The 23,448-nt window shown below is 44.1% G+C and overlaps 1 protein-coding gene and 1 non-coding gene across 2 annotated transcripts; one reads left to right on the top strand and one right to left on the bottom strand.

Annotated features, from left to right (window-relative positions):
* Positions 1-9,703: 9,703 nt before the first annotated feature.
* Positions 9,704-9,808, top strand: LOC128582941 (small nucleolar RNA U13). The gene has a single exon (XR_008379349.1). It is a non-coding gene; the product is annotated as a small nucleolar RNA U13 (small nucleolar RNA).
* Positions 9,809-16,813: 7,005 nt separating this feature from the next.
* On the bottom strand, positions 16,814-23,176 carry HHEX (hematopoietically expressed homeobox). Its single transcript, XM_053582728.1, has 4 exons — positions 22,688-23,176; positions 20,461-20,639; positions 20,171-20,221; positions 16,814-17,944 (listed from the first exon to the last, which is right to left on the bottom strand). Exons 1-4 carry the CDS (start codon positions 23,049-23,051, stop codon positions 17,723-17,725), a joined length of 816 nt encoding a protein of 271 aa, XP_053438703.1. The 5' UTR covers positions 23,052-23,176; the 3' UTR covers positions 16,814-17,722.
* Between the last annotated feature and the right edge of the window lie 272 nt (positions 23,177-23,448).

Here is a 23,448-nt window from a genome sequence, read left to right as displayed (position 1 = left end):
AAATAAAAATAGAAGAAGAGATTTAGAACATTCTCAACACAATGAAGTGACAATGTTTAAGGCGATGGATATCCCTGTTACCTTGATGTGATCATTATACACTGTATGCTTGTATCAAAATATTAACAATACGGGGCGGCGCCTGTGGCTCAGTCAGTAGTGCGCCGGCCCCATATGCCGAGGGTGGCGGGTTCAAACCCGGCCCCGGCCGAATTGCAACCAAAAAATAGCCGGGTGTTGTGGCGGGCGCCTGTAGTCCCAGCTACTCGGGAGGCTGGGGCAAGAGAATCACTTAAGCCCCGGGAGTTGGAGGTTGCTGTGAGCTGTGTGAGGCCACGGCACTCTACCGAGGGCCATAAAGTGAGACTCTGTCTCTACAAAAAAAAAAAAAAAAATTAACAATACGGGTACACAATAAATACGTATTTTTATTCATGTATATATTTTAAAATATGTATTTTATTTATTTATTATTTTTATTTACTGTTTATAATAAATATGCACTTTAAAAATTTCACACAATTTTTTTTTTTTTTTTTTTGTAGAGACAGAGTTTCACTTTATTGCCCTCGGTAGAGTGCCATGGCATCACACAGCTCACGCAACCTCCAACTCCTGGGCTTAGGCGATTCTCCTGCCTCAGCCTCCCGAGTAGCTGGGACTACAGGTGCCCACCACAACGCCTGGCTATTTTTTTGTTGCAGTTTGGCCGGGGCTGGGTTTGAACCCGCCACCCTCGGCATATAGGACCGGCGCCCTGCTCACTGAGCCACAGGCGCCGCCCAAAAATTTCACACAATTTTTTAAGTGTGAAAAGATGACCTACAGAATGGGAGAAAATATTTGCAAAAAATATCTCTAGCAAGGGTCTAATATCTAGAATATGTAACAAACTCTTACAACTCAACCACAAAAAGACAAACAATTTTAAAATGGGCAAAGAACTCAAATAGATATTTCTTCAAAGAAGATACATGAATTGCAAGTAAACACATAAAAGATGTTCAACATCATTAGCCATTAGGAAAATGCAAATCAAAACCACAATGAGATACCACTTCATACTACTGAGGATAGCTATAATTAAAAAAAAAAAAAAAAAAAAGGGAATATAGGCCAGGCACAGTGGCTCACATCTGTAACCCTAGCTCTCTGGGAGGCCGAAGCAAGCGGATTACTTGACTCAGGAGTTCAACCAACCTGAACAAAAGTGAGAGCTGACCTCTACTAAAAATAGAAAAACTAGCTCAGTGTGCACATCTGTAGTCCCAGCTACTGAGGAGGACGAAGCAAGAGGATTGCTCACACCCAAGAGTTTGAGGTTGCTGTGAGCAATGACACCATGGTACTCCACCCAGGGTGACAGAGTGAGACTCTGTCTCAAACAAAAATAACAAAAATTTGAAAAGGAAAATAACAATTATCAGTAAGGATAGAGAAATTAGAATCCTTGTACACTGCTTGAGGGAGTATGAAATGGTGGGACAATGATGGAAAACAGTATGGCAGTTCCTTAAAAAGTTAAATACAGAATTCTCATAATGACCCAGGAATTTCACTTATAGACGTAAACCTAAATGATAGAAAACAGCTACTCAAATAAATACTTGTACGGACATGTTCATAACACCATTCACAATAACCAAAAAGTAGAAACAACCCAAATGCATTAACTAACTAAAAAACAAACTGTGGTGTACTTACACAACGAATTATTACCTATCCATGAAGTGCTGATACAGGCTAATGCAAGGCTGGATGGGGTGGCACACGCCTGTACTCTGAGAGGCCATTGCAGGAGGATTGCTTGAGGTCAGGAGTTCTACACCAGCCTGAGCAAGAGCAAGACACTAAAAATATTAAAAATAGAAAAAATTGAAAATAAATAAATAAAAAAGAAAAAGTTGGCTTGGTGCCCAAAGCACAGTGGTTATGGCACCAGCCACATGCACCAAGGTTGGCGGGTTTGAGCCTGGCCCATGCCAGCTAAATAATGACAACTGCAACAAAAAAAATAGCCAGGCATTGTGGAGGGCACTTGTAGTCCCAGCTGCTTGGGAGGCTGAGGCAAGGGAATCACTTAAGCCCAAGAGTTTGAGGTTGCTGTGAGCTGTGATGCAACACCACTCTACTGAGGGTGACATAGTGAGACTCTGTCTCAAAAAAAAAACAAAATAGGGAGGAACTAGTAGCTTAGTCGGTAGGGTGCCAACCACATACACCAAGGCAGGTGGGTTCGAACCTGGCCGGGCTTACTAAACAACAATGATAACTGCAACAAAAAAATAGCTGGGGGGTGGGGGGGGTGGCGCCTGTGGCTCAGTGAGTAGGGCGCCGGCCCCATATGCCGAGGGTGGCGGGTTCAAACCCAGCCCTGGCCAAACTGCAACAAAAATATAGCCGGGCATTGTGGCGGGTGCCTGTAGTCCCAGCTGCTTGGCAGGCTGAGGCAAGAGAATCACGTAAGCCCAAGAGTTAGAGGTTGCTGTGAGCCATGTGACACCACGGCACTCTACCTGAGGGCAGTACAGTGAGACTCTGTCTCTACAACAACAAAAAAAAAAAAAATAGCTGGGCATTGTGGCGGGCACCTGTAGGCCCAGAAACTCAGGAGGCTGAGGCAAAAGAATCGCTTAAGCCCAAGAGTTAAAGGTTACTGGAGCTGTGGTACCATGGCACTCTACCAAGGGTGACATAGTGAGCCTCTGTCTCAATAAAAAAAAAAAAAATTACCTGGGTGTGGTGGTTCATGTGTATAACTCCAGCTACTTAGGAGGCTAAGGAAGGAGGACAACTTGAGCCCAGGAGTCTGAGGTTGCAGTGAGCTGTGATGATGCCCTTGTACTCTGGCCTGGGCAACAGAGGGAGACTCTGTCTCAAAAAAACAAACAATAACAAAAAACCCGATACTATGATAATGTTTTAGAAAGTAGACACAGGCCAGGTGTGGTGGCTCATGTCTATAAAATCCTAGCACTCTGGGAGGCCGAGGTGGGTGGATTGCTTGAGATCAGGAGTTTGAGACCAGCCTGAAACAGAGTGAGACCCCATCTCTAATAAAAATAGAAAAACTGAGCCAAGATGATCGCTTGAGGTTGCTATGGACTATGATGCCATGGCACTCTACTCAGGGTGCCAGAGTGAGACTCTGTCTCAAACATAAATAAGAAGGAAGGGAGGGAAGGAGGGAGGGAGGAAGACATATCATATTTAAAAATTTTAATGAGTATGTATTCCATAAAAAAACATGTAATTTTACTGAGAACATTTGTAAAGATTTGAAAAAATATAAGCCTCCAGTAAGTGTTAGCTATTTTTTGTAATCCAAGATACTTTCTAATACAACACTGAAGTACCATACTGCAATTTAAAATATAAGTGGATGCGGGGCACAAAGAAAGTATTTTTACATTTGATTGCACAAGAATGTTCTGGTTTTCTACATAAGCACATTTTTAAGTATCTGAGAAACATTTTTGCAATAAATAAGACAAAAAGTTCCTATCTTCCAACATTAATAGTTCGTATAAATCCATAAGAAAAGAACTAAGACACGAAGCTGGGCATGGTGGCACCTATCTGTGGTTCCAGCTACTAGGAGACTGAGGTAAGAGGATTGCTTGAGCCCAGGAGTGTGAGGTTGCTGTGAGCTACAAGGACACCACCGCACTCCAGCCTGGGGGACAGAGGCAGAGACCCTGTCTCTAAAAAAATGTGGGTTTTAAAAAAAAAGTATGGGGCAGCGCCTGTGGCTCATTGAGTAGGGCAACAGCCCCATATACCAAGGGTGGTGGGTTCAAACCCAGCCCTAGCCAAACTGCAACAAAAAAATAGCCGGGCATTGTGGCAGATGCCTGTAGTCCCAGCTACTCGGGAGGCTGAGGCAAGAGAACCACTTAAGCTCAAGAGCTGGAGGTTGCTGTGAGCTGTGACGCCATGGCACCAGGGTAACAAAATTTTTTTGACTATCTCTAAAAAAAAAAAAGTAGGTTGGTTGGACACGGTGTCTCATGCTTATAATCCTAGCACCCGGGAGGCTGAGGTAGGTGGATCCACCTGAGCAAGAGCAAGACCCCATCTCTAAAAAATAGCCAGGAGTGGTGGTGGGTGCCTGTAGTTCCAGGTACTCAGGAGGCTGAGGCAAGGCGATCACTTAAGCCCAAGAGTGTGAGGTTCCTGTGACCTATGGTGCTGGCAGTCTGCCAAGGGCCACAAAGTGAGACTCTGTCTCAAAAATAAATAAATAAACAAATAAATAACAGAAAAACTAGCTGGGCATTTTGGCAGGCACCTATATTCCCACCTACTTGGGAGGCTGAGACAAGAGGATCTCTTGGGCCCAAGAGACTGAGATTGCTGTGAGCTATGATGCCACCACAACACTCTACCCAGAGCAACAGAGTGAGACCCTGTCACAAAAAAGAAAAAAAAAAGTGAGGTAAAAAAACTAAGATATGAAAGAGAATATGCTGGCTCAGCACCCGCAGCACAGTGGTTACAGCGCCAGCCACATATACCAGGTTGGCGGGTTTAAACCCAGCCTGAGCCAGCTAAAACAACAATGACAACTGCAACAAAAATAGCCAGGTATGGTGGATGCCTGAAGTCCCAGCTACTTGGGAGGTTGAGGCAAGAGAATCTCTTAAGCCCAAGAGTTTGAAGTTGCTGTGAGCTGTGACACCACAGCACTCTATGAAGGGCAACATAGTGGGACTCTGTCGCAAAAAAAAAAAAAAAAAAAAGAAAGAGAATATGCCAAAGAAGAAAAAGAAATAAAGAGTTACCATATTAAAAAATTAAGCTTTATCAAGTCAGTGATAAGTTCCCCCCCCAAATTCAACTTCAGTAGTAACAAAAGAAATAAAATGTAAAACTTAAATACTGTCAATCATTCTTTTCCTACATAATTAATAAAAAAGTATTCCCATTGGTGAAGGTATGGAGAAATAAGACTTGTTCTGTGCTGATGTGAACTCATAGAACTTTCCCAGTAAATTTCACACTACTTATCAAATCTCCATCTCTCTGGTTCAATGACTCATTTTCTATGAATACATAGAGAGCCTTAAACTGAAGTGGAGGCACATAGTAGTCATTTTAGAAAATTTGATCACAATAAAACAGCATTAACTCAACAAGGGAGTTTTAAAAGGATGGCATCACGACATAAGAATACATTATGCACGTATGTTTTTACCACAATTGAATGATTTGCTAATTACCCTGATTTGATTGTTATGCAGTGTACACATGTACTGAAACATCACTGCACCCCATAAATATGTACAACTATTTTGTGTCAACTAAAAATAAAAAATTATGTATTGTGAAGCCATTGAAATGTTTATAAAAGAAAACAATTCTATTTCTATAAAATATTAAGTTTATAAAACCAGGAAACAAAATTCCATGTTTAGTATAATCTCAATTATAAAAAAATATAGAGTGAATTGGCAATATCTTATCTAGGTAAAAAAATGCACATACTATATAATTCCACTTCTAGGAGTTAGTCCTAGATACGTCAGAGCAGAAACAAGATGTTTATGGTATCATTATTTGTAACAGCAAAGGGCTGCAGACAACCTCAGTGTACATCCGATCATTTAGGATTCAGGCATAACTTGAACTACAACCCAGACAGCCAAAAAGAAATAAAGAAAAGGGAAAGCAAATCTCTGATAAGGGATGATCTTCAGGATCGATTGCTAAGTGAAAAAAAACAAGATGCTGAAAAGAATGTATAGTCCATTATGATTTGTATTGAGAAGGAAACATTTACAAACGTGCTTGTATATGTATAGACCATTGCAGGAAGACCACCAAAGAAATCAGTAAGAGGTCATCTCTGTCAGGAAACTATGGCCAGAGAGCAGTGCAAGAGGGGAGGGACGCTTAGTTTTTACTATATTACCTTTTGAACTATCTACATTTTTAACTATGTTTTAATTATTTGAAAATAATCTTTTTTTGAAAATAATCTTAAGACAAACACAGTGTCAAAAATTGAGAAGTATTACTCATATAAGTATGTGGGGAAAAGAACTAAAGGAAAGGTCCTAAAGTTTGCATAGACTTAATCCCTAAATGGTGAGATTATGAACTGTTGTTTTCCTCCAGATGCTTTTATGTTTCAAATATTTTTCATTCAGAATGTATCACTTTCTTTCTTCCTTCCCTCCCTCCCTCCTTCCTTTCTTTCTTTCTTTCTTTTTTGAGACAGAATCTCACTCTGTTGTCCTGGGTAGTGTGCCGTGGCATCAACTTAGCTCACAGAAACCTCAAAGTCCTGTGCTCAAGCAATTCTCCTGCCTCAGCCTCCCGAGTAGCTAAGACTACAGGTACCCAGCTAGTTTTTCTTTCTTCTTTTTTTTGTAAAGTTGAGAAGGGATCTTGCTCTTGCTCAGGCTGAACTCCTGAGCTCGGGTGATCCACCTGCCTCAGCCTCCCAGAGTGGATTACAGGTATGAGCCACCATGCCCAACCATGAGAATGTATCATTTTCATAACCAAGAAAGAATAATGTGACTTTTTTTCTTTTTGAGAGTCTCACTTTGTGGCACTCGAGTGCCATGGCATCAGAGCTCACAGCAACCTCAAACTTTTGAGCTCAGGTGATCTTCTTGCCTCAGTTTTTCATTTTTAGTAGAGATGAGGTCTCACTCTTGCTCAGGCTGGTCTCAAACTCCTGAGCTCAGGCAATCCACCCGCCTTCGGCCTCCCAGAGTGCTAGGATTACAGGTGTGAGCCACCAGGCCCAGCCAATAATATGATTTTAGATAGACAATAGGTAGATCAGGGCCTGGTACAGTCCACACAAGCCTCTTAGTCATTATGTAACTGAAACAGCCCTCATGTACAAGGCAAATAATAGAAAACAGTTTCAATTCTGGTCATAAAAACTGAAGACACTGAATTGAAACTACTCTCAGGTGATAGAAGGGTCTCTGAAAATTCTAAGGTATTTCTCAGCACTTTTCCTAATTTTTGCTTCAAGGATTATGGCTTTTCTTTTCTTTGGACCGGTATCTACTGATCCAACTTGACAATTCTCAACTTTACTCAAAAGATTTTTTGACTCCCAGTGAAATAAAGAGAAAGGGGAGAAAAGAAAAAGCAAATAGGCCAGGTGTGGTGGCTCATGCCTGTGATGCTAGGACTCTGGGAGGCTGAGGCGGGTGGATTGCTTCAGCCCAGGAGTTGCAGACCAGCCTGAGCAAAAGCGAGACTGCCTCTACCAAAAATAAGAAAACTAGGCTCGGTGCCCATAGCATAGTGGTTACAGCGCCAGCCACATGCACCGAGGCTGGTGGGTTCGAACTCAGCTTGGGCCAGTTAAACAACAATGACAACTGCAACAAAAAAATAGCGGGACATTGTGGTAGGCGCCTGTAATCCCCACTACTTGAGAGGCTGAGGCAAGAGAATTGCTTAAGCCCTAGAGTTTGAGGTTGCTGTGAGCTGTGATGCCACAGCACTCTACCAAGGGTGATATAGTAAGACTCTGTCTCAGGAAAAATAAATAAATACATAAAAATAATAAAAAATAAAAGTAACACTAGCTGGGTTGTAGCAGGTGCCTGTAGTTCTGCTACTCCAGGAGGCTGAGTCCAAGAGACTGAGGTGGCTGTGAGCTATGATGACACCATGGCAGTCTACTCAGGGTGACAGAGTAAGACTGTCTCAAGAAAAAAAAGAAAGACAAGACAAATAAAAGTGATTCTCCCAATGTAAGGGCTGGCAGGGCTGGAGAAGTAAACGGGCAGAAGCTAGTGGGGCAGACCGCAGACCTTGCCAGAATTGGAGCTACCTGGATGAAACCAGGCGAGAAGCGCAGATGCACAGCCTTGATGGGAAAGGAAGGAAATGATGTGGAAGAGATCACAGCCCCGGATGGGGGATGCCAGATAATGTTATTTATTCAGGACACTTGGATTGTTATTTGGACCACACTGTGTTCAGCAAAGGTGTTGGACAGAAATGTGGGCATATGAGGCCCAAGATGGACGTGAAGAGACAAAAGGGCACTGGTGGGGAAATGCTCTGAACAGGATCCACCTCAGTTGGTTATCTATAACTTTGGAATGTCCACAAGTCATTAAATATTTTGCTGTGGATTGTTTGGTTAAAAGCTTTTGAAAAGATGAACTCAAGAAACTTGCAGCATAGAATTCTTATATATAACAAGCAAATCATAATTATGCTTGGGATAGAAATAGGCTCGTCTTGACAATTAATGACAATTAAGGTTATGAGGGGGGGAAAGCAGAAAGAGGGACGGAGGGAGAGGGGTGGGGCCTTGGTGTGTGTCACACTTTATGGGGGCAAGACATGATTGCAAGAGGGACTTTGCCTAACAATTGCAATCAGTGTAACCTGGCTTATTGTACCCTCAATGAATCCCCAACAATAAAAAAGAAAAAAAGAAATAGGCTCGTCTTTATTAGAAAATTCAAGGATGTTTTCTCTGGTCTTCAAAGTCATGCTACTGTGACTTATTCAAATTTATATCCCCAGTGCTTCTCATAGCACCTGCCACATAGTAGGTGCTCAATAAATATTTTCTGCATGCATACTTGAATTTAATAATTTGGTAGAAGTGTTAAGTATTATTTCAGTACCCCATGTTTAGATAAGATGAATAATACCAAATAATGGCTAAGATTCATAACAAGATATATCAGAAATGGCCTGCTTTAAATTCTCTGGTCACCATTAGCATTGTGTTTTTCTTAACGCCTGACATAACATCTAAACAAGAGGCAGCTGCTTCAGGCAAAATGGTATTTAGGTGATTTTAAAGACCTTAATGAGATCAGGTAATTGCTTAGTGAAGCTGAACATTTTACTTTCAATTAACTAATCAACAGCACCATACATCATCATAACCATCTCACTCTCTTCCACCTACGTACCATCAGGTCAATATATGGGAGACAGGTGTCTAAGAAACCACTTCCTCTGGGTGTCTGAACCTGCACTCAGGGGCCATTTTTTACACATTTATTGAATTAGTCTGATCTAATCTACAATGAATGGAAAGTCTTTAGTCATGCAGATTCCATAAGCAGCTAAGGAAAGCTCAAACTTGGAACCAGTATGTGAAGCCAATACGCTTCACATTGCTTCTTTCCTTCTACCTTTGTTTCTTTGCAATTCCTGAATCAATTTCAGAAATAATTTTAAAACATTTGGGTTTCCTACTTCCATTTGCTAAATGGATGACGGTGATAAAAATAGTAGTAATCACCCTCTGCCTCCATATGGTGTCATTTGTCAGTAAACTAGGTACGTTTCAGTAAATTATGTATATTTTCTCAATTGAAATTGAGAAGTGCGAACTGGAAATTGAATGAAATTGCCAAGTCTGAAGGGAAAGATGGCCAATATAAACCACAGAAGCACTTCCTCTTACAATTTATGTTGGTAAAAAGGGGGAGGAGAACATCTTCTTTTAGTGCTTGTTTAGGCTTAAACAGATCTAAACATGTGCTCCCCTACCAGGGGCCCGTGCTGGCCCTGACCCTACCCACTATGCTTTCTGCTGTGTGCCTGGAGTCATCCAGGCAAGCTGTGTTTCTGGTGGCCAAGGAATAGGAAACATAATGAGAGTGCAGGGCTTGGGGAGACAGGGAAATGTCTCTCCTCTGCTTTGAGGAGGGCACATGGCTTTCACTTTCATTCTGTAGTACAGTATTTGCTGATCCTTTTGTAGTTCATAAGTGTGATGATTGGGTTTTCATGCACTATGCGTGAGATGTGCCTCCCACAAATCTTGTTACGACGTCGGCACATTACCCGTCTGACATGGAAAAAAAAAAGTACAGTATTTTTATTTTATTTATTTTTTATTTTTTATTTTTGAGACAGAACCTCAAGCCTATCACCCTGGGTAGAGTGCCGTGGCATCACAGCTCACAGCAACCTCCAACTCCTGGGTTCAAGCGATCGTCCTGCTTCTGTCTGCCAAGTAGCTGGGGCTACGAGCGCCTGCCACAATGCCCGGCATTTTTTGGTTGCAGCCATCGTTGTTTGGCAGGCCTGGGCTAGATTTGAACCTGCCAGCTCAGGTATATGTAGCTGGCGCCTTAGCTGCTTGAGCCACAGGTGCCGAGCCAAAAGTACAGTATTTGCTAAAAGCTTACTATATGCCAGTGGGGAGCGGGGGCGCACACCTACATTCCTACCATTCTGGGAAGCTGAGGTGGGAGGATCCCTTGAGGTCAGGAGTTCAAGATCAACCTGAGCAAAAGTGAGACCCTGTCTCTATCAAAAAATTAGAAAAATTAGCCGGGCATAGTGGCACACATTCATAGTCCCAGATCCTCAGGAGGCTGAGGCAGGAGGATTGCTTGAGCACAGAAGTTTGAGGTTGCAGTGAGCTATGATGTTGCCATTGCACTCTAGCCAGGACAACAGGGTGAAACTCTGTCTCAAAAAAAAAAAGTTTACTGTATGCCAAACACAGTGCTGGATGCTAGAGACCCAATAGTAAGCCACTGCACTATTATATTCAGAGTCCCTTGTGGAAGATGCACCAATGGGTCAGATGAAGAATAAATACAATGACACAAAATAATTTATATAATGGGAACACCAAATCACATGGACCAGAGGCAATTTTTTTTTTTTTTTTTGCAGTTTTTGGCCAGGGCTGGGTTTGAACCCTCTACCTCCGGCATATGGGGCCGGTGCCCTACTCTGTTGAGCCACAGCCGCCACCCGGCAGACAATTTTTTTTAACAATTTGAAAAATATAATGTATATTTTATAATGCTCGCTTCCCCAGAAATGAGTCTCTTAGTGTAATAGAATAATGTGGCACATACACAGAAATTGCCTATCCCTGTATTGTAATCCCTTCTAGATTTAATGCTAGACTTGAATGAAAATAAAAGATTAAGATGAACGAAAAACCTCTGCTTTCTTCTTATCACTAGAATTAGTCCTAATTTGATACTGGTATAGTAATTAAGGTCTTGGACTTAACTTCTTGGAGACAGTGTCCTTATCTGGAAAATGGGGCCCAATAACATTATCTACCTCATAGGGTCATTGTAAAGATTAAATGAGATAAAGCAGGTGAAAGATTTACATAATGTTTAGCACTAGTAAGCACTGAGTAATATATGTTCATTCATTCACTGAACACATAGTTTCTGAGCACCTATTACGTGTCAGGCTGGAGATACACAGCAGCAAATAAACAGACAAAAATCCCCACCCTCAAGACATTAAAGGTCAATGAGGAGAGACAATAAATCAGCAAAATATATCCAATTGTAATGAGTGAAATAGAGATAAATAAATTGCAGCCGGGGTAGAGAAGCGGGAGTTGCAATTGTAAAAAGGACGGGTCAGGACTGAGGAGAGGGAAAGAGCCATGAGGTTATCTGGGGGGAAGAAGGATCCGACCTGTGGGTCCCAACCCCTTTGTAACAATGAATATATATCCTGCATATCAGATTTTTACATTACGATTCATAACAGCAGCAAAACTACAGTTATGAAGTAGCAACGAAAATAATTGTATGGTTGGGGGTCACCACAACATGAGGGACTGTATTAAAGGGTCGCGGCATTAGGAAGGTTGAGAACCACTGAAATAGAGGAAAAACCAAAGAGCTACAAAGAGACCTGTGTGCTGAATACAGAGAATAGAGGTCCACAATCCCGCAGCCAAAATTCTGAAATCCAAAACCTGGTAAGAGTCCAGTCATATTTATTGTTTGCCCTCTTTCACTGCCAGGTTCATGTACAGGATCATCCCTCCCCTGAAAGAGCATTCCGTTTCGTTTTCTCTGGACAGTCCTTGGCAGACCCTGCCCACCATTACTGCAGCACCTCTCTTGTGAGCTCCCATACACCCCAGTGCAAGTAAGTGCCTGCACCCTAGAGACACAGGATTATTACTCTCCCGTTAATGTCATTATTATGGCTTAACTTGTTAAACAAAAACCTGTCCCTAATAGGATGGAAACAATGTTTTAGGACTCCAGCAAATCTCCCTCAAACGGATTCTCACCTCAGCTGAAATGTGAAAATTTCTATAAATTTGAACAGAATCTTGGCCCTAATCATGACATTTAAAGAGTTGAGATTTGTCTTCTTCTGGTCTTAATGGGGATGTAAACTGAATGAGAATGAGGAATCCTGGGAGTAAAAAAGAAGGAATGAATAAAAAGAATGAAGAATGTACCCCATAAATGTATACAGTTTGTTAATAAAAAAATTTAAAAAACCCATAAATGTATACCAGTTATGAGTTAATAAAATAATTTTTAAAAAAGAATTAAAAGTAGAGAGCAGAGGAAGAATGGAAGGGCATAAATCATAAAAGGAAAATATATACAAGGTTATGGTCACCTCTCTTCCGGCCAGTATCTATGAATGGGAGGGGAGGAGACTTTACTATTAACTCCTCTCTGTAGCTGTTCATCAGAAAAGTAGCCTTTGGGGCGGCGCCTGTGGCTCAGTCGGTAAGGTGCCGGCCCCATATACCGCGGGTGGCGGGTTCAAACCCGGCCCCGGATGAACTGCAACCAAAAAATAGCCAGGCGTTGTGGCGGGGGCGTTGTGGCGGGCGCCTGTAGTCCTAGCTACTCGGGAGGCTGAGGCAAGAGAATCATTTAAGCCTGGGAGTTGGAGGTTGCTGTGAGCTGTGTGATGCCACGGCACTCTACCGAGGGCCATAAAATGAGACTCTGTCTCTACAAAAAAAAAAAAAAGAAAAGTAGCCTTTGGAGAATGATAAGATTTTGGAATTCTTAAGATTTTTCAATGATACCGAAATCTCCTTCCAGATTAAAAAGGAGGAAAAGAAGCTTCCTCAGACTTCTTTTAAATTGTAGTGAAGGTGGGTTTTTTTTTAAATAAAGTTTTAAATAGCTAAAAAAAAAATCGAATGTTTGGAAAACATGCATTAAACCAAAAAAAAAAAAAATTCTTAAGTGGGTAGCAGCCTCATTGGCTTTATCTGGAAAACAGTCTGAAATTGGAAGTGACCATTTTTTTTTTTAGTAGCGACATAGGAAAGTGTTCAGCCGCCTCATGGCAACCACAGGATACTCCAAAGTCAAGATCCTCCGCAGACAGGAAATGCCTTTGCCAGCTCCAAGGTCCCCTTTCCCCTGTTCTCTTTATTGTCTGGAGAGATTTGTGTACATCTGCCTGAAGAGGTTTCCCTGCCTGCAACTGAGAATTAAAGGGCTATCTCAAAAGAAGAGAATCATTGGAACTTTCTAGCTTTTCTGGCAAACACTTGGCACCAACTGTGTGCTAGGTATTGATGCCTCCTCTCAGTGGGCATTCCACTCCTCTAGGAACTGAGGCTGAGTAGGAATGCATGTTCCCTAACCAGCAAGGGAGATATAGGGGATGCCATTTGCCTTACACCAGACTTGCTCTTACTCACAGTAGGGTAATACTATTGAGATAGGATTCCCTACAGCTATATCTGAAGAAGTAGCTGCTTTTCTGTAGACCTGGATCTCAGGTATTTGAGTGGGAGGGAGGAGTCTCCAAAGTGCTTCTCATTTGAATTTTAAGAACAATACCCCCTCCCCCCAAAAAAAGTATCAAGGAACAGCATCCAATTAGACATGTAGAGAGCCCAGCTGGCATTTTATAAAACCTCAATAGAATAAAAAGTAAATGTCAGTACAACATGGATAATTCTGACCACAAGATGCTGAACTCCTAATTTAGAAGCATCTGGGGGATTGGTTTTCCACCTTCTGCTCCATGTTGTCAGTAGTCACTTAAATGTCCTTCCAATCATAGATTTAAAGGATCAGAGATGATTAACTCTTAAAGAAAAATCAAAAGGTGAGATTTTGAGTTGGTATCATCTTCCGCTTGGCAATATAACTGGAATGGGAATTTGGGCAAGTGCATTCTGTCCCCAGAAAATGTATTTCCCCCAAGTCCAATAAGTTTGTTTGAATCCCTGTCCTGCCCCGATAATCTAAAATGAATATTCACAGTAATGAAACCACAAAAAAAAAAGCTTGTCAGAAATGTTGAAAGAGAATAGGTACTTTCACTATCAGAGATGGTTTCCTCTTTTCCCACAAGATGTCTTATCAGCTTTCACCCTGAGAAAACCATAAAAGTAAGAAATGTTATGCAATAGTTCTCTAAATAAAGTACTACTGAGCAGGCTAGTCATCCCTAAAAATGATGTTGTTTAAAGAGTCAAAGTACATCATCCAACAAAATCAATATCCTATTAAGTTAGAAAGTGTTCTGAATATCAAAGACCAACAAACTGAATAACTTAAAGTGTAAGTACATGACCCAGGGGATTAATCACACACTGTCATGGTGAAATTAGGGCAATTCTTCCAATCATTAACGTTTTGCTTACAAAAATGTGCTTTTCTGTTTGTCTTTCTGCTAAATGATAACCGTTTTCAAGTTGAATCTCCTGATAAAAAGAGTTAAAAACAGGACAGGAGTTGTGCTGTAAAGGTCATACATATTGCTTCAACATGAAATAGCCAAAAGACAAACAAATGAAAAATGCCGGGATTGCAGGAAGAATTTGTAAATATTCATTGGCAATCTGCAATGAGACACTTTTGAAAAGTTAATGCCTGCCTGTGTCCTGAGAATACTGTACCTCCTCCAGTTAACAGGCTCTTGATTCTTAAGGACATGTTTGGATTCAGAATGTGAGAAACTTGAAAAGAGTTAGGATAAGCTTTAAATTGGAAAACAGCGTGGTTTCAGGGAGTTGTCTACTTTGAAACAAGATTTTTATCCCTCAAGTTTTCTAATGCCAATCAATACATAACCCTGTATTTCTCTGCTTAAGAGTCATGATACAGTTACTCTCAAGAATAAACATTAACCAGAGGTTATCTTCAGAAGCAAAACACACACAGATTTCAGGATTACTTTGATTCAATATTAGGTCCACAAGCCTCTCATTCTTTAAAAATCTGATAGAAACAGTCCTATTTTCAGACGAGACCGATTATAACCTTTGAAACCCTGATGTAACCTGTTAGGCAGTGTCTGGCACTTGGACCCTGCAACTGATGGGAAGGGAACTTCTCTCACTGGATGGCTACTTTAGGCACCAATGTTGAGTAGACATAAAGAGACATGCTGAGTAGGGGGAATAATAAAGACAAAATGCATGAACCAAGCTCCGAATTCTGAAGCTGAAGGGGGTCATGTAGACAGGTCAACTACTAGACCATCTTCATTCTACAGATGAAAGAATTGAGGCCAAGACCTTAAACTCCAACTCAAATCTTCAAACTTCCTGATCTCTGAATAAGGACCAGTACTAATTTTCTCAGAAATCTAAATTCACCTGCAATTCCAGGGGGCTTCTTTTTTTTTTTTTTTTTTTTTTAGAGACAGAGTTTCACTTTATCACCCTCGGTAGAGTGCCATGGCATCACAGCGCACAGCAACCTCCAACTCCTGAGTTTAGGCGATTCTCTTGCCTCAGCCTCCCAAGTAGCTGGGACCACAGGCACCTGCCACAACGCCCAGCTATTTTTGTTGTTGCAATTTGGCCGGGGCTGGGTTTGAACCCACCGCCCTCGGTATATGGGGCTGGCACCCTACCCACTGAGCCACAGGAGCCACCCTAGGGGGCTTCTTGAAACCTAAGGAAGCAGAATATGACACCCTCCTGAAAGCAATCGCTTTTTCACTCCATGTCTGCCTGGGGTCAGGCCAAGGCTAGAGTCATTCCTTCACAGGCCCTCAGCCAGGAGGTACCCAACTCCACAACCAGAGGCCTCCCTGGAGGCCAGGTGAGAGGGAGAGATTACTAGGCCATTCCCCCAACACACACACAGATCTCCCTCCTTTTTTTCCTGGAATGTCAGAGACCTGATAGCTCAGCTAAAGGAGCATTTGGATGCAGGGCGGCAACGCCCCCAGCTCCACACCCACCCTCATCTCAGCTCTTTCTCTCCTTCTACCCGTCGGTTCTTCTCTGCTTAGGCACCAGAGCTCACTCTCTTCCTGGAGAGACCCAGTCCCTCTGCTCTTCCTCCCTTTTCCTGTCTCAGCCCTGCACTCCTCCCCAGCCCCAGTCCTCGGCTGACCAGAGTTACCTGGAGGGAAGCAGGTGGGGTGGGAAGGAGGAGCGCTGCTCCAACCCGCTTCTTCCACACAAAGCACCTAGATAAGTGTTTCTCCAGGAACTGGTCTCAGGACCAGCAGCTTTGGCATCCCTCTGCCCTCGTCTGAAATGCGAATTCCTTTTCCCAGCCCAGACCCGCCAATGATGGGGCCTCCCCGCAATTATTTCTAAGCCCTGCAGGTGATTCTGAAGCTCGCTGAGAACCGCAGTCTCAGCGCAAACCATCTCCCCTCTCCTCCCCGCGAGGGTCCTGCATCCCTCTTCCGTGCAGACCCCCATCTCGCCGCCCCCTGCCCAGGAGCGCAGAGCTGGCTGCTCCTGAGCCTCCGCGCCGCCGAGGCTTGACGCGGTGTTGACTCTCGCCGGTCAAGGACGGCGGCCGAGCCAGCGGGGCGGCCGCGCGAATCGATGGGGCTCGGGCGGCCCAGCGCTCCGCAGGGCAGCGGGCCTCAGCCGGGGCTCCTCCCGCCGCCCGGCACGCCAGGGCCTCGCTCAAACCTGGCCGGCTCGGGGTCCCCCCCCCAGCCCCACCCCACCCCTGCAAACACCCCGCAAAGGCCACAGTCCACGCTCCAGGCCGCGGCCCCAGGACGGCGCTCCCGGGACGCTGACAGCTGCAGCCCCGCAAGATCCCGCGCCCGCGAGGTGCTTTAAGAAAAGGTGTGTTAGGATTTTTAAAAATCACAGAATAAGACTGTCCGATAGAAGTCAGTCGTCGCATGGACGGATTTATTTTATAGACAAGTTAATAATTTTTTTTAATGGAGGGCCAATAGGGCGCCTTTTTTTTACAGTGAACAATTCTATTTATACACATTATGAACATTGATATAAAACATAATATCTACACTCTACTTACATTCAATTAGCCTTCGACTTCTAGTTCATCTGTGATTAGCCACCGACGAGTCAGTTTCTCCGCTTGGACTGTACTATCCCCCTTAACACCTAGATCAAACAAGTACTAAGTGATAGTGAAATACAAGCATTTAAGATTCTTATCTCTGTCTCTCTCCATCTGACAAGAAGAACATATATCCTCAATTCAAGAGCTCTAAAATGGTTTTGGATTTGAGGCAACAGTAAAAGAGTGTCATATAAAACTGAAAAAGGTTTCCTTATAAAATATTCCAAGGCTGCCTGAAATGTGGGCTCCTTGCCCTTTGCTTTCCCATTAAGTGAGATGTAAATACAGGTTATAGAAAAGTCATTTGAGAAGATCCTATTAAAACCTTTAAAGTTATAACTTAAAATTTAACAAAACAGTTCAAAATTATTTTTTATAAATAGAAACAACAACTTACTTTTTTAAAAGGAGGGGTGAATTTAACCATTGTGAATAAATGTCACTTTATTCAAGTGATATGAAGGCTTCGTTTTTTAAGGAAAAAAAAAAAAAAGTCACTTTACCAAAACAACCTAAAGTCAAAATCAAGGTTTCAATGTGGGAGATTGTTAATTAACTAGTACACCAAATATTTCAGGTTTCCAGAATATATCAGAAAATTAATTCCCTTTCTCACACAGCTTTCCAGTTCTTCTATGAAGATTTTCTGTGGCAAAATGTTATTCCCAAATCCAGTTTTCCGAACATGACAATGCCAGTGGTCATCATCCAGCATTAAAATAGCCTTTATCACCCTCAATGTCCACTTCCTGATCTGAATCTTCTGAAATTTCTGATTCAAGGTCTTCCTGGGAGGCAGGGGAGGGTGAACATTGAGAGCTATCCAAAGAAGCACCTTTATTTTGCTCGCTGGGCATGTCTTGCCTCTGATCGCAGGGATTGTCCAAACTTTCCAGTTCTTCTTTTTTATTGCTTTGAGGGTTCTCCTGAATAAAGGAAATGAAAGTGGAGATTGGTAGGAGCATGAAATACAGAGGCATAAATCAAAATGTCTTTTCATCCTGTACTATGCTTTTAATTTTTAGTTTATCAACTGTTTTCAACTATAATCTTTTTATTCAGAAAATACATACTTGTGCTTCTTTCTCACTTTTGGAAGGACAAAAAAATTCCTGTCCCATCAGAGAAAAATTATATGCTTGTCAGATAAAAATCGGTCTGTATAAATGTATTATATCCTTTAAACACCAATGCTGGTTACTTAACACAGGCCCATACGCATGGTTTCAGTATTTTTAAAAGCTTAAGGGGGAAAGAAAATCAGATCAGTATAGATATACCTTATCTTCATTCTTTAAATATCTAAACTTTACTTAACTTTACCAATTGTCTTCCAGACATTTTAAAAATAAGAATGCTAAATGGTAAAAAAGAAAGTTTTCAAAATTATTAGAGTGGATCCTTTTTCATTCCTTTTCTGGAGTAAATTTATAAACATCTACACACAATTTACTTAAAATCTAAAGTAAATTTCTAGAAAATATTCCCATATTACATTCCAGTCTCATTCTAGGTAAACTAGAGTCAAGCCTTTGACCAACAACCAAACTAAAATGCCTGCCTAAAATGAACAGAAAGACTACATAGAAACATTACAATACACTAAGTTTTTTTTTTTTTTTTTTTTTTTTTTGTAGAGACAGAGTCTCACTTTATGGCCCTTGGTAGAGTGCCGTGGCCTCACACAGCTCACAGCAACCTCCAACTCCTGGGCTTAAGCCATTCTCTTGCCTCAGCCTCCCGAGTAGCTGGGACTACAGGCGCCCGCCACAACGCCCGGCTATTTTTTGGTTGCATTTTGGCCGGGGCTGGGTTTGAACCCGCCACCCTCGGTATATGGGGCCGGCGCCTTACCGACTGAGCCACAGGCGCCGCCCTACACTAAGTTTTTTAAAACAAGACTCTAGAACAGTGATTTTCAACTGGTGTGCCGAGGCACATGTGCCATGAAAATTTTTAAATATCATTAATTATTTTTGAAAGATGTTCAAAGCACAGTAAGTACATTCTCCTTCTACTTTTTTTTGCAACCAACATAATTTAAGTGTGCTGTGGAAGTTTATAGGTTCAAGTAAGATACAAAAGGTTGAACAACACTTCTAGAATAATATATTCACTAGGCTTATAACTATGTAGCAGAAGTACAAGGTCGGAAATGGAGAGGGAATCTGAAAATGTTTAAATCGTGTTACAGTAATAAATTACAGGAATTTTATTTTGTTCCAAAATGTCTTTTTTGAGACACCCTCTTGTTTTTAATGAAAAGCTAATCATCAATAAATATTAATATCCACATTGCTTTAAATTTCCCCACTCATTGCTTTAAAATATTTTATTATAAAATGTATGTACTTTGGCAAGTGACAATTTATATGTTGGCATATGACAATTCAGCAACTGTCAGGTAACTTTGGAAAACCATACTCAGATTAAGACATCAAAAATGAATCTTTAGCTTTTAATCAATAGAGCTGCTTTAAAAGCTGGATTAGCGTTTGCCTTTACTTTTTATCACATATTGAGTAACAAGGTCACTGGAAGAAAGACATTGAGAGCTATCCAAAGAAGCACCTTTGTTAAAATGTTTAAGATACTTTCCAAACAGGCTTGGATATTTTCTCACATATTTTATATGTCATTTTAGGAGCTGCCATTAGAAAGTAATTTTAAACTCTTTGATATTTAATTCTTTTTCTGAAAAAAAAAAAAAACAGTGCAAACAAGACTTAAAGGTGTTTGTTTCCTTCTATTTACCCTTGAGTTCTGCCTGGTTTTATTATGGCTGTGTAAATAAAAGAAACAATTTTCTCCCAAAGATAACTGCTTAAGTAATTTACTGTCAATTACTTTATCTTTCCTGCGTTAATTAGATAAACAACATATGGGATTTATAAAACAATTAGCTAGGAGTTTTACTAGCCAGTGTGTGAAAACCCAAGCATAATTGATATAGGAACGGCATTAGGTGCTTTTAGCATTACTGCCACCTGAGCAACTCATTCTGAATTTCAGCAAGACTATTTGCCTTTTTAACCAAGGTGAAGAGGTTAAATAGTCTCCCAAATGACTTTTGCATACAACGCATAACAGCCTGGCATTGAGATAACATGATAAAAATATTTATTTCCATAGAAACAGAACCACGTCCATACCTGTTTTAGTCTTCTCCACTTAGCACGTCGATTCTGAAACCAGGTTTTCACCTACAGAAAAAAAGAGGAAGAGAGTTTGCCTCCAGCCCAGATTCCCGTGGGATATGGGGAGGCGGAAAGACAACGATGGGGACTGCGGAGCCAAACAGCCCACCAGGGGGTGGACGCTGCAGGAGCATCGGGATGCCCCACAGAGCACTGTGGCTTCTCGGCCTCTCTCTTCCGCCTGGTGACCCCTGGCCCAGAAACCTTTCCCCAGAGGAGGTCTGGGGCCTACAGGGCGTACCCACCTGTCTCTCACTGAGCTGTAGCATCTTGGCCAGACGCTTCCTCTCTGGCGGGGAGAGGTATTTCTGGGTCTCGAACTTCTTCTCCAGCTCTATGGTCTGGTCGTTTGAGAATCTCACCTGACCACCTTTCCTCTTATGCAGAGGCCTCTGCAAGAAGGGGCTCCAGAGCAGAGGTTTGCCTATGGGCAGGAAGACTGGGGGTTAGTCCCAGCCCAGGGGTAACCTGGGCAAACTTCAGACCTGCCTGGTCCCTGGTGACAAAGGGGAGAGGGCCTGCCTGCAGGAGGCCACCCAACCCGACATGTTCCCATACACTGAGCTTCACATGGCCCCAGCACGCTCCCACAATACACATGCATACATATACATGCTAGAGAGACAACACAAACACCCAAGTCCCACACCTACCCTGCATATACACAGACCACCCTTGTACACTAACTGACACACACACAACCATCACACCTATAGCTACATGCAAACACACAAATCTTTTCATCCCCCAAAGAATGCCCAATAAAGGCTGGGCTTAAAATACCTTGACCCTCTTTCATCAGTAACTCTAGAATTTATACTCAACTTTTTGCACCCCTAGGTCTTCTCCCCAGGAGAAGCGCACTTTCCAAATAGCCTAGTGTGTGCGTGTTGGGGAGGAGCGAGGCTGTTAGGCTGCCAGGGCCCGGCTCCTTGGGAACTATTCGGGCCTGGGCGCCCGCGAGGAGTCTCCAATCCCGGCCCAAGGTCGCTGAGGCCTCCTCTGATTTCACACCCGGCCAGCGGGGGCAGCCAGTTAAAGCCACCCCATGGGCTATGGCAACATTTCCGTCAATGTGTTTCCTGTTGGTCTATCTCGAAAAACCCTTTGCTTCCTCCTGCGCGGTCCCAGCAGTAACCCAAGGAAACCCAGGGTGCGCTCTGTGAAAACGTTCGCCCTCAGGCCCGGCTGGGTACAGGGTCCTGCTCCAGCGCCAACTGGCGATCAGAACCACGCCGGGCATGAGACCCTCAAGGCTGGAATAAAAAATGTAACTTAAAAAAAAAAAAAGGATTAAAATACCCCCCCATATCTCTAACAGCAGGAAAAGAATGAGCTATAAACTGCGCCCTAATAATGATATTAAAATGTTAATTAATTACAATGTTAATTGTCTTCAGCATGCCCACTGAAGCTGCCAATAACAGAGTTAATTTAAAACTCTGGAGGCGCTCTGTTTCCTTATTTACCCTAGGGCTTCAGACCCTGAAGGTGCCAAGGGTCACCTACAGCGCAGATCAACGATGGCTTATTTCTTAGGCCGCACACTGATGGGGCCCCACAAACACAATATGCCCAGCGTGTCCGTGCTTCCCTTCCTAACTGGCGCCCAGGGTCTCCAGCTTCCTACTCCCAAGAGGTGTTGGTCCATAGGTCCATGCGTCCTAAACGCTTTGAAAGCTAGCATTGTTTTTTCGAGATTTTGCTTGCGTCAGGCTTCAGACTGGTGCAAAACAGCCTCAAAAAAAAGGAAGCAACTGGTTATTTTAGCTGCCATAAAGTCACATCCCACACAGAGGAAATGAACAATATCAGAAAAACGGATCCCGGCTATCAGAAGTCGAGTGTTTCCTGAATTTGTCTGTATTGAGGATGTCGATAAAATAATCAGCAGCGTGCACTACTCCGGGGGAAGGGTCTGCTTCATACAGCCAGGAAAACACTTAACAGCTTCTGAAACCAGATTTACTCCTATCGAGAACTCAAGATTTCCTGTATGAACGGAAAGGGTCAGGCTCTTTCACTGCACAAGCTTGTTGAACCAGGTCCAGCCCCGTAACCACCCCGGCCCAGCAGCTATCCCTCCCCCGCAGAGGCCGGCCCGGGGCGCCAAGACACCCACTTCCCTGTCGCTCCCGCTAAGGAGGCCCTACCCCGGCGACACGCGCGGCCCACGGCTGCCCTCGGCCGCTAGACCCGGCGGCAGCGCCCGAGGTCTCCCCGGGCCCGCGCGCCCCGACGCCTGTAAGGTGCAGGAAAACCAATCTGAGTCACCGTGTGGTCAGCCCCGGCCGCGCGCCGCCAAGGCCCTCGCCTCTCGACCCCGCGCGCGCCCGAGAGCCGCTTTTCGATCACTTTTGCCACAACTTTCTATTGCCTATCCCCTCCGATTCCCAGGCGCTGCCACCTGCCGGGTGGCGCCTTCCTCGTGGTTGCCCTGGCTCGGCCCCGCGGTGACCCTGGCCGCCTTACCCAAGGGGTCGTGGCGGAACAGGGCGTGCGTGTAGTCGTTCACCGTCCGCGGAAAGGGGTACAGCGGGCCCCCGAAGCCGCCAGGTCCGTAGGCGGCGGCCAGCGCGGCGGCAGAGTGGTGCGAGAAGGCGGGGTGGATCGGCGTGGGCTCGTACACCGGGGTCCGGTAGGAGGACACGAGGCTGGTGAAGGAGGAGTTGGGGGACGGCAGCGTGGGGGTGGGCGTGGGCGTGGCGGGTCCCCGGCCCAAGATGTCCTCAATATAGAACGGCGTCGGGTGTGCGGGCTGCAGCAGCGGCGTGGGCGCGTACAGCGGCACCCCAACGGCGCCCGCCGGCGGCGGCCCGGGGTGCGGGTACTGCATGGCTCCGCCGCGCTCCGACCCCTCGGAGAGCTGCCGCCCCGCGCCGCGGCACTACATTTATCCGCGCTCCGCGCTCCCGGCGATAGGCTCCGCCGGCCGCGGGGAGGGGCGGCGCTCGCTGGCCCCTTCCTGCCGCCTGGACCTACGGCCAATGGCGCGGGGCCCCGGGAGCCGCCTCCCGCCCCCACTCCTGGCCCGCCCTGCCCGCCGAGCTCCCCGCCCCCAGTACACACTGGCTCGCGGGCTCCAGGGACCCTGTGCCCTGGTGCCTCGCCGCGGTCGCCGTTCGCTTCTCCAGGCACCCTGGCCGGGGACGCCCTCGAGGGAAGCCCGAGGCCTCGTCCGTCGAGGGAGGCGCGCGGAAAGCAGCTGCCTGGATTGCGGACTCAAGCCGCCT

Source organism: Nycticebus coucang, chromosome 3 (assembly GCF_027406575.1).
Source record: "Nycticebus coucang isolate mNycCou1 chromosome 3, mNycCou1.pri, whole genome shotgun sequence".
NCBI lineage: Eukaryota > Metazoa > Chordata > Mammalia > Primates > Lorisidae > Nycticebus > Nycticebus coucang.
This window is presented reverse-complemented; position numbering and strand designations above follow the sequence as displayed.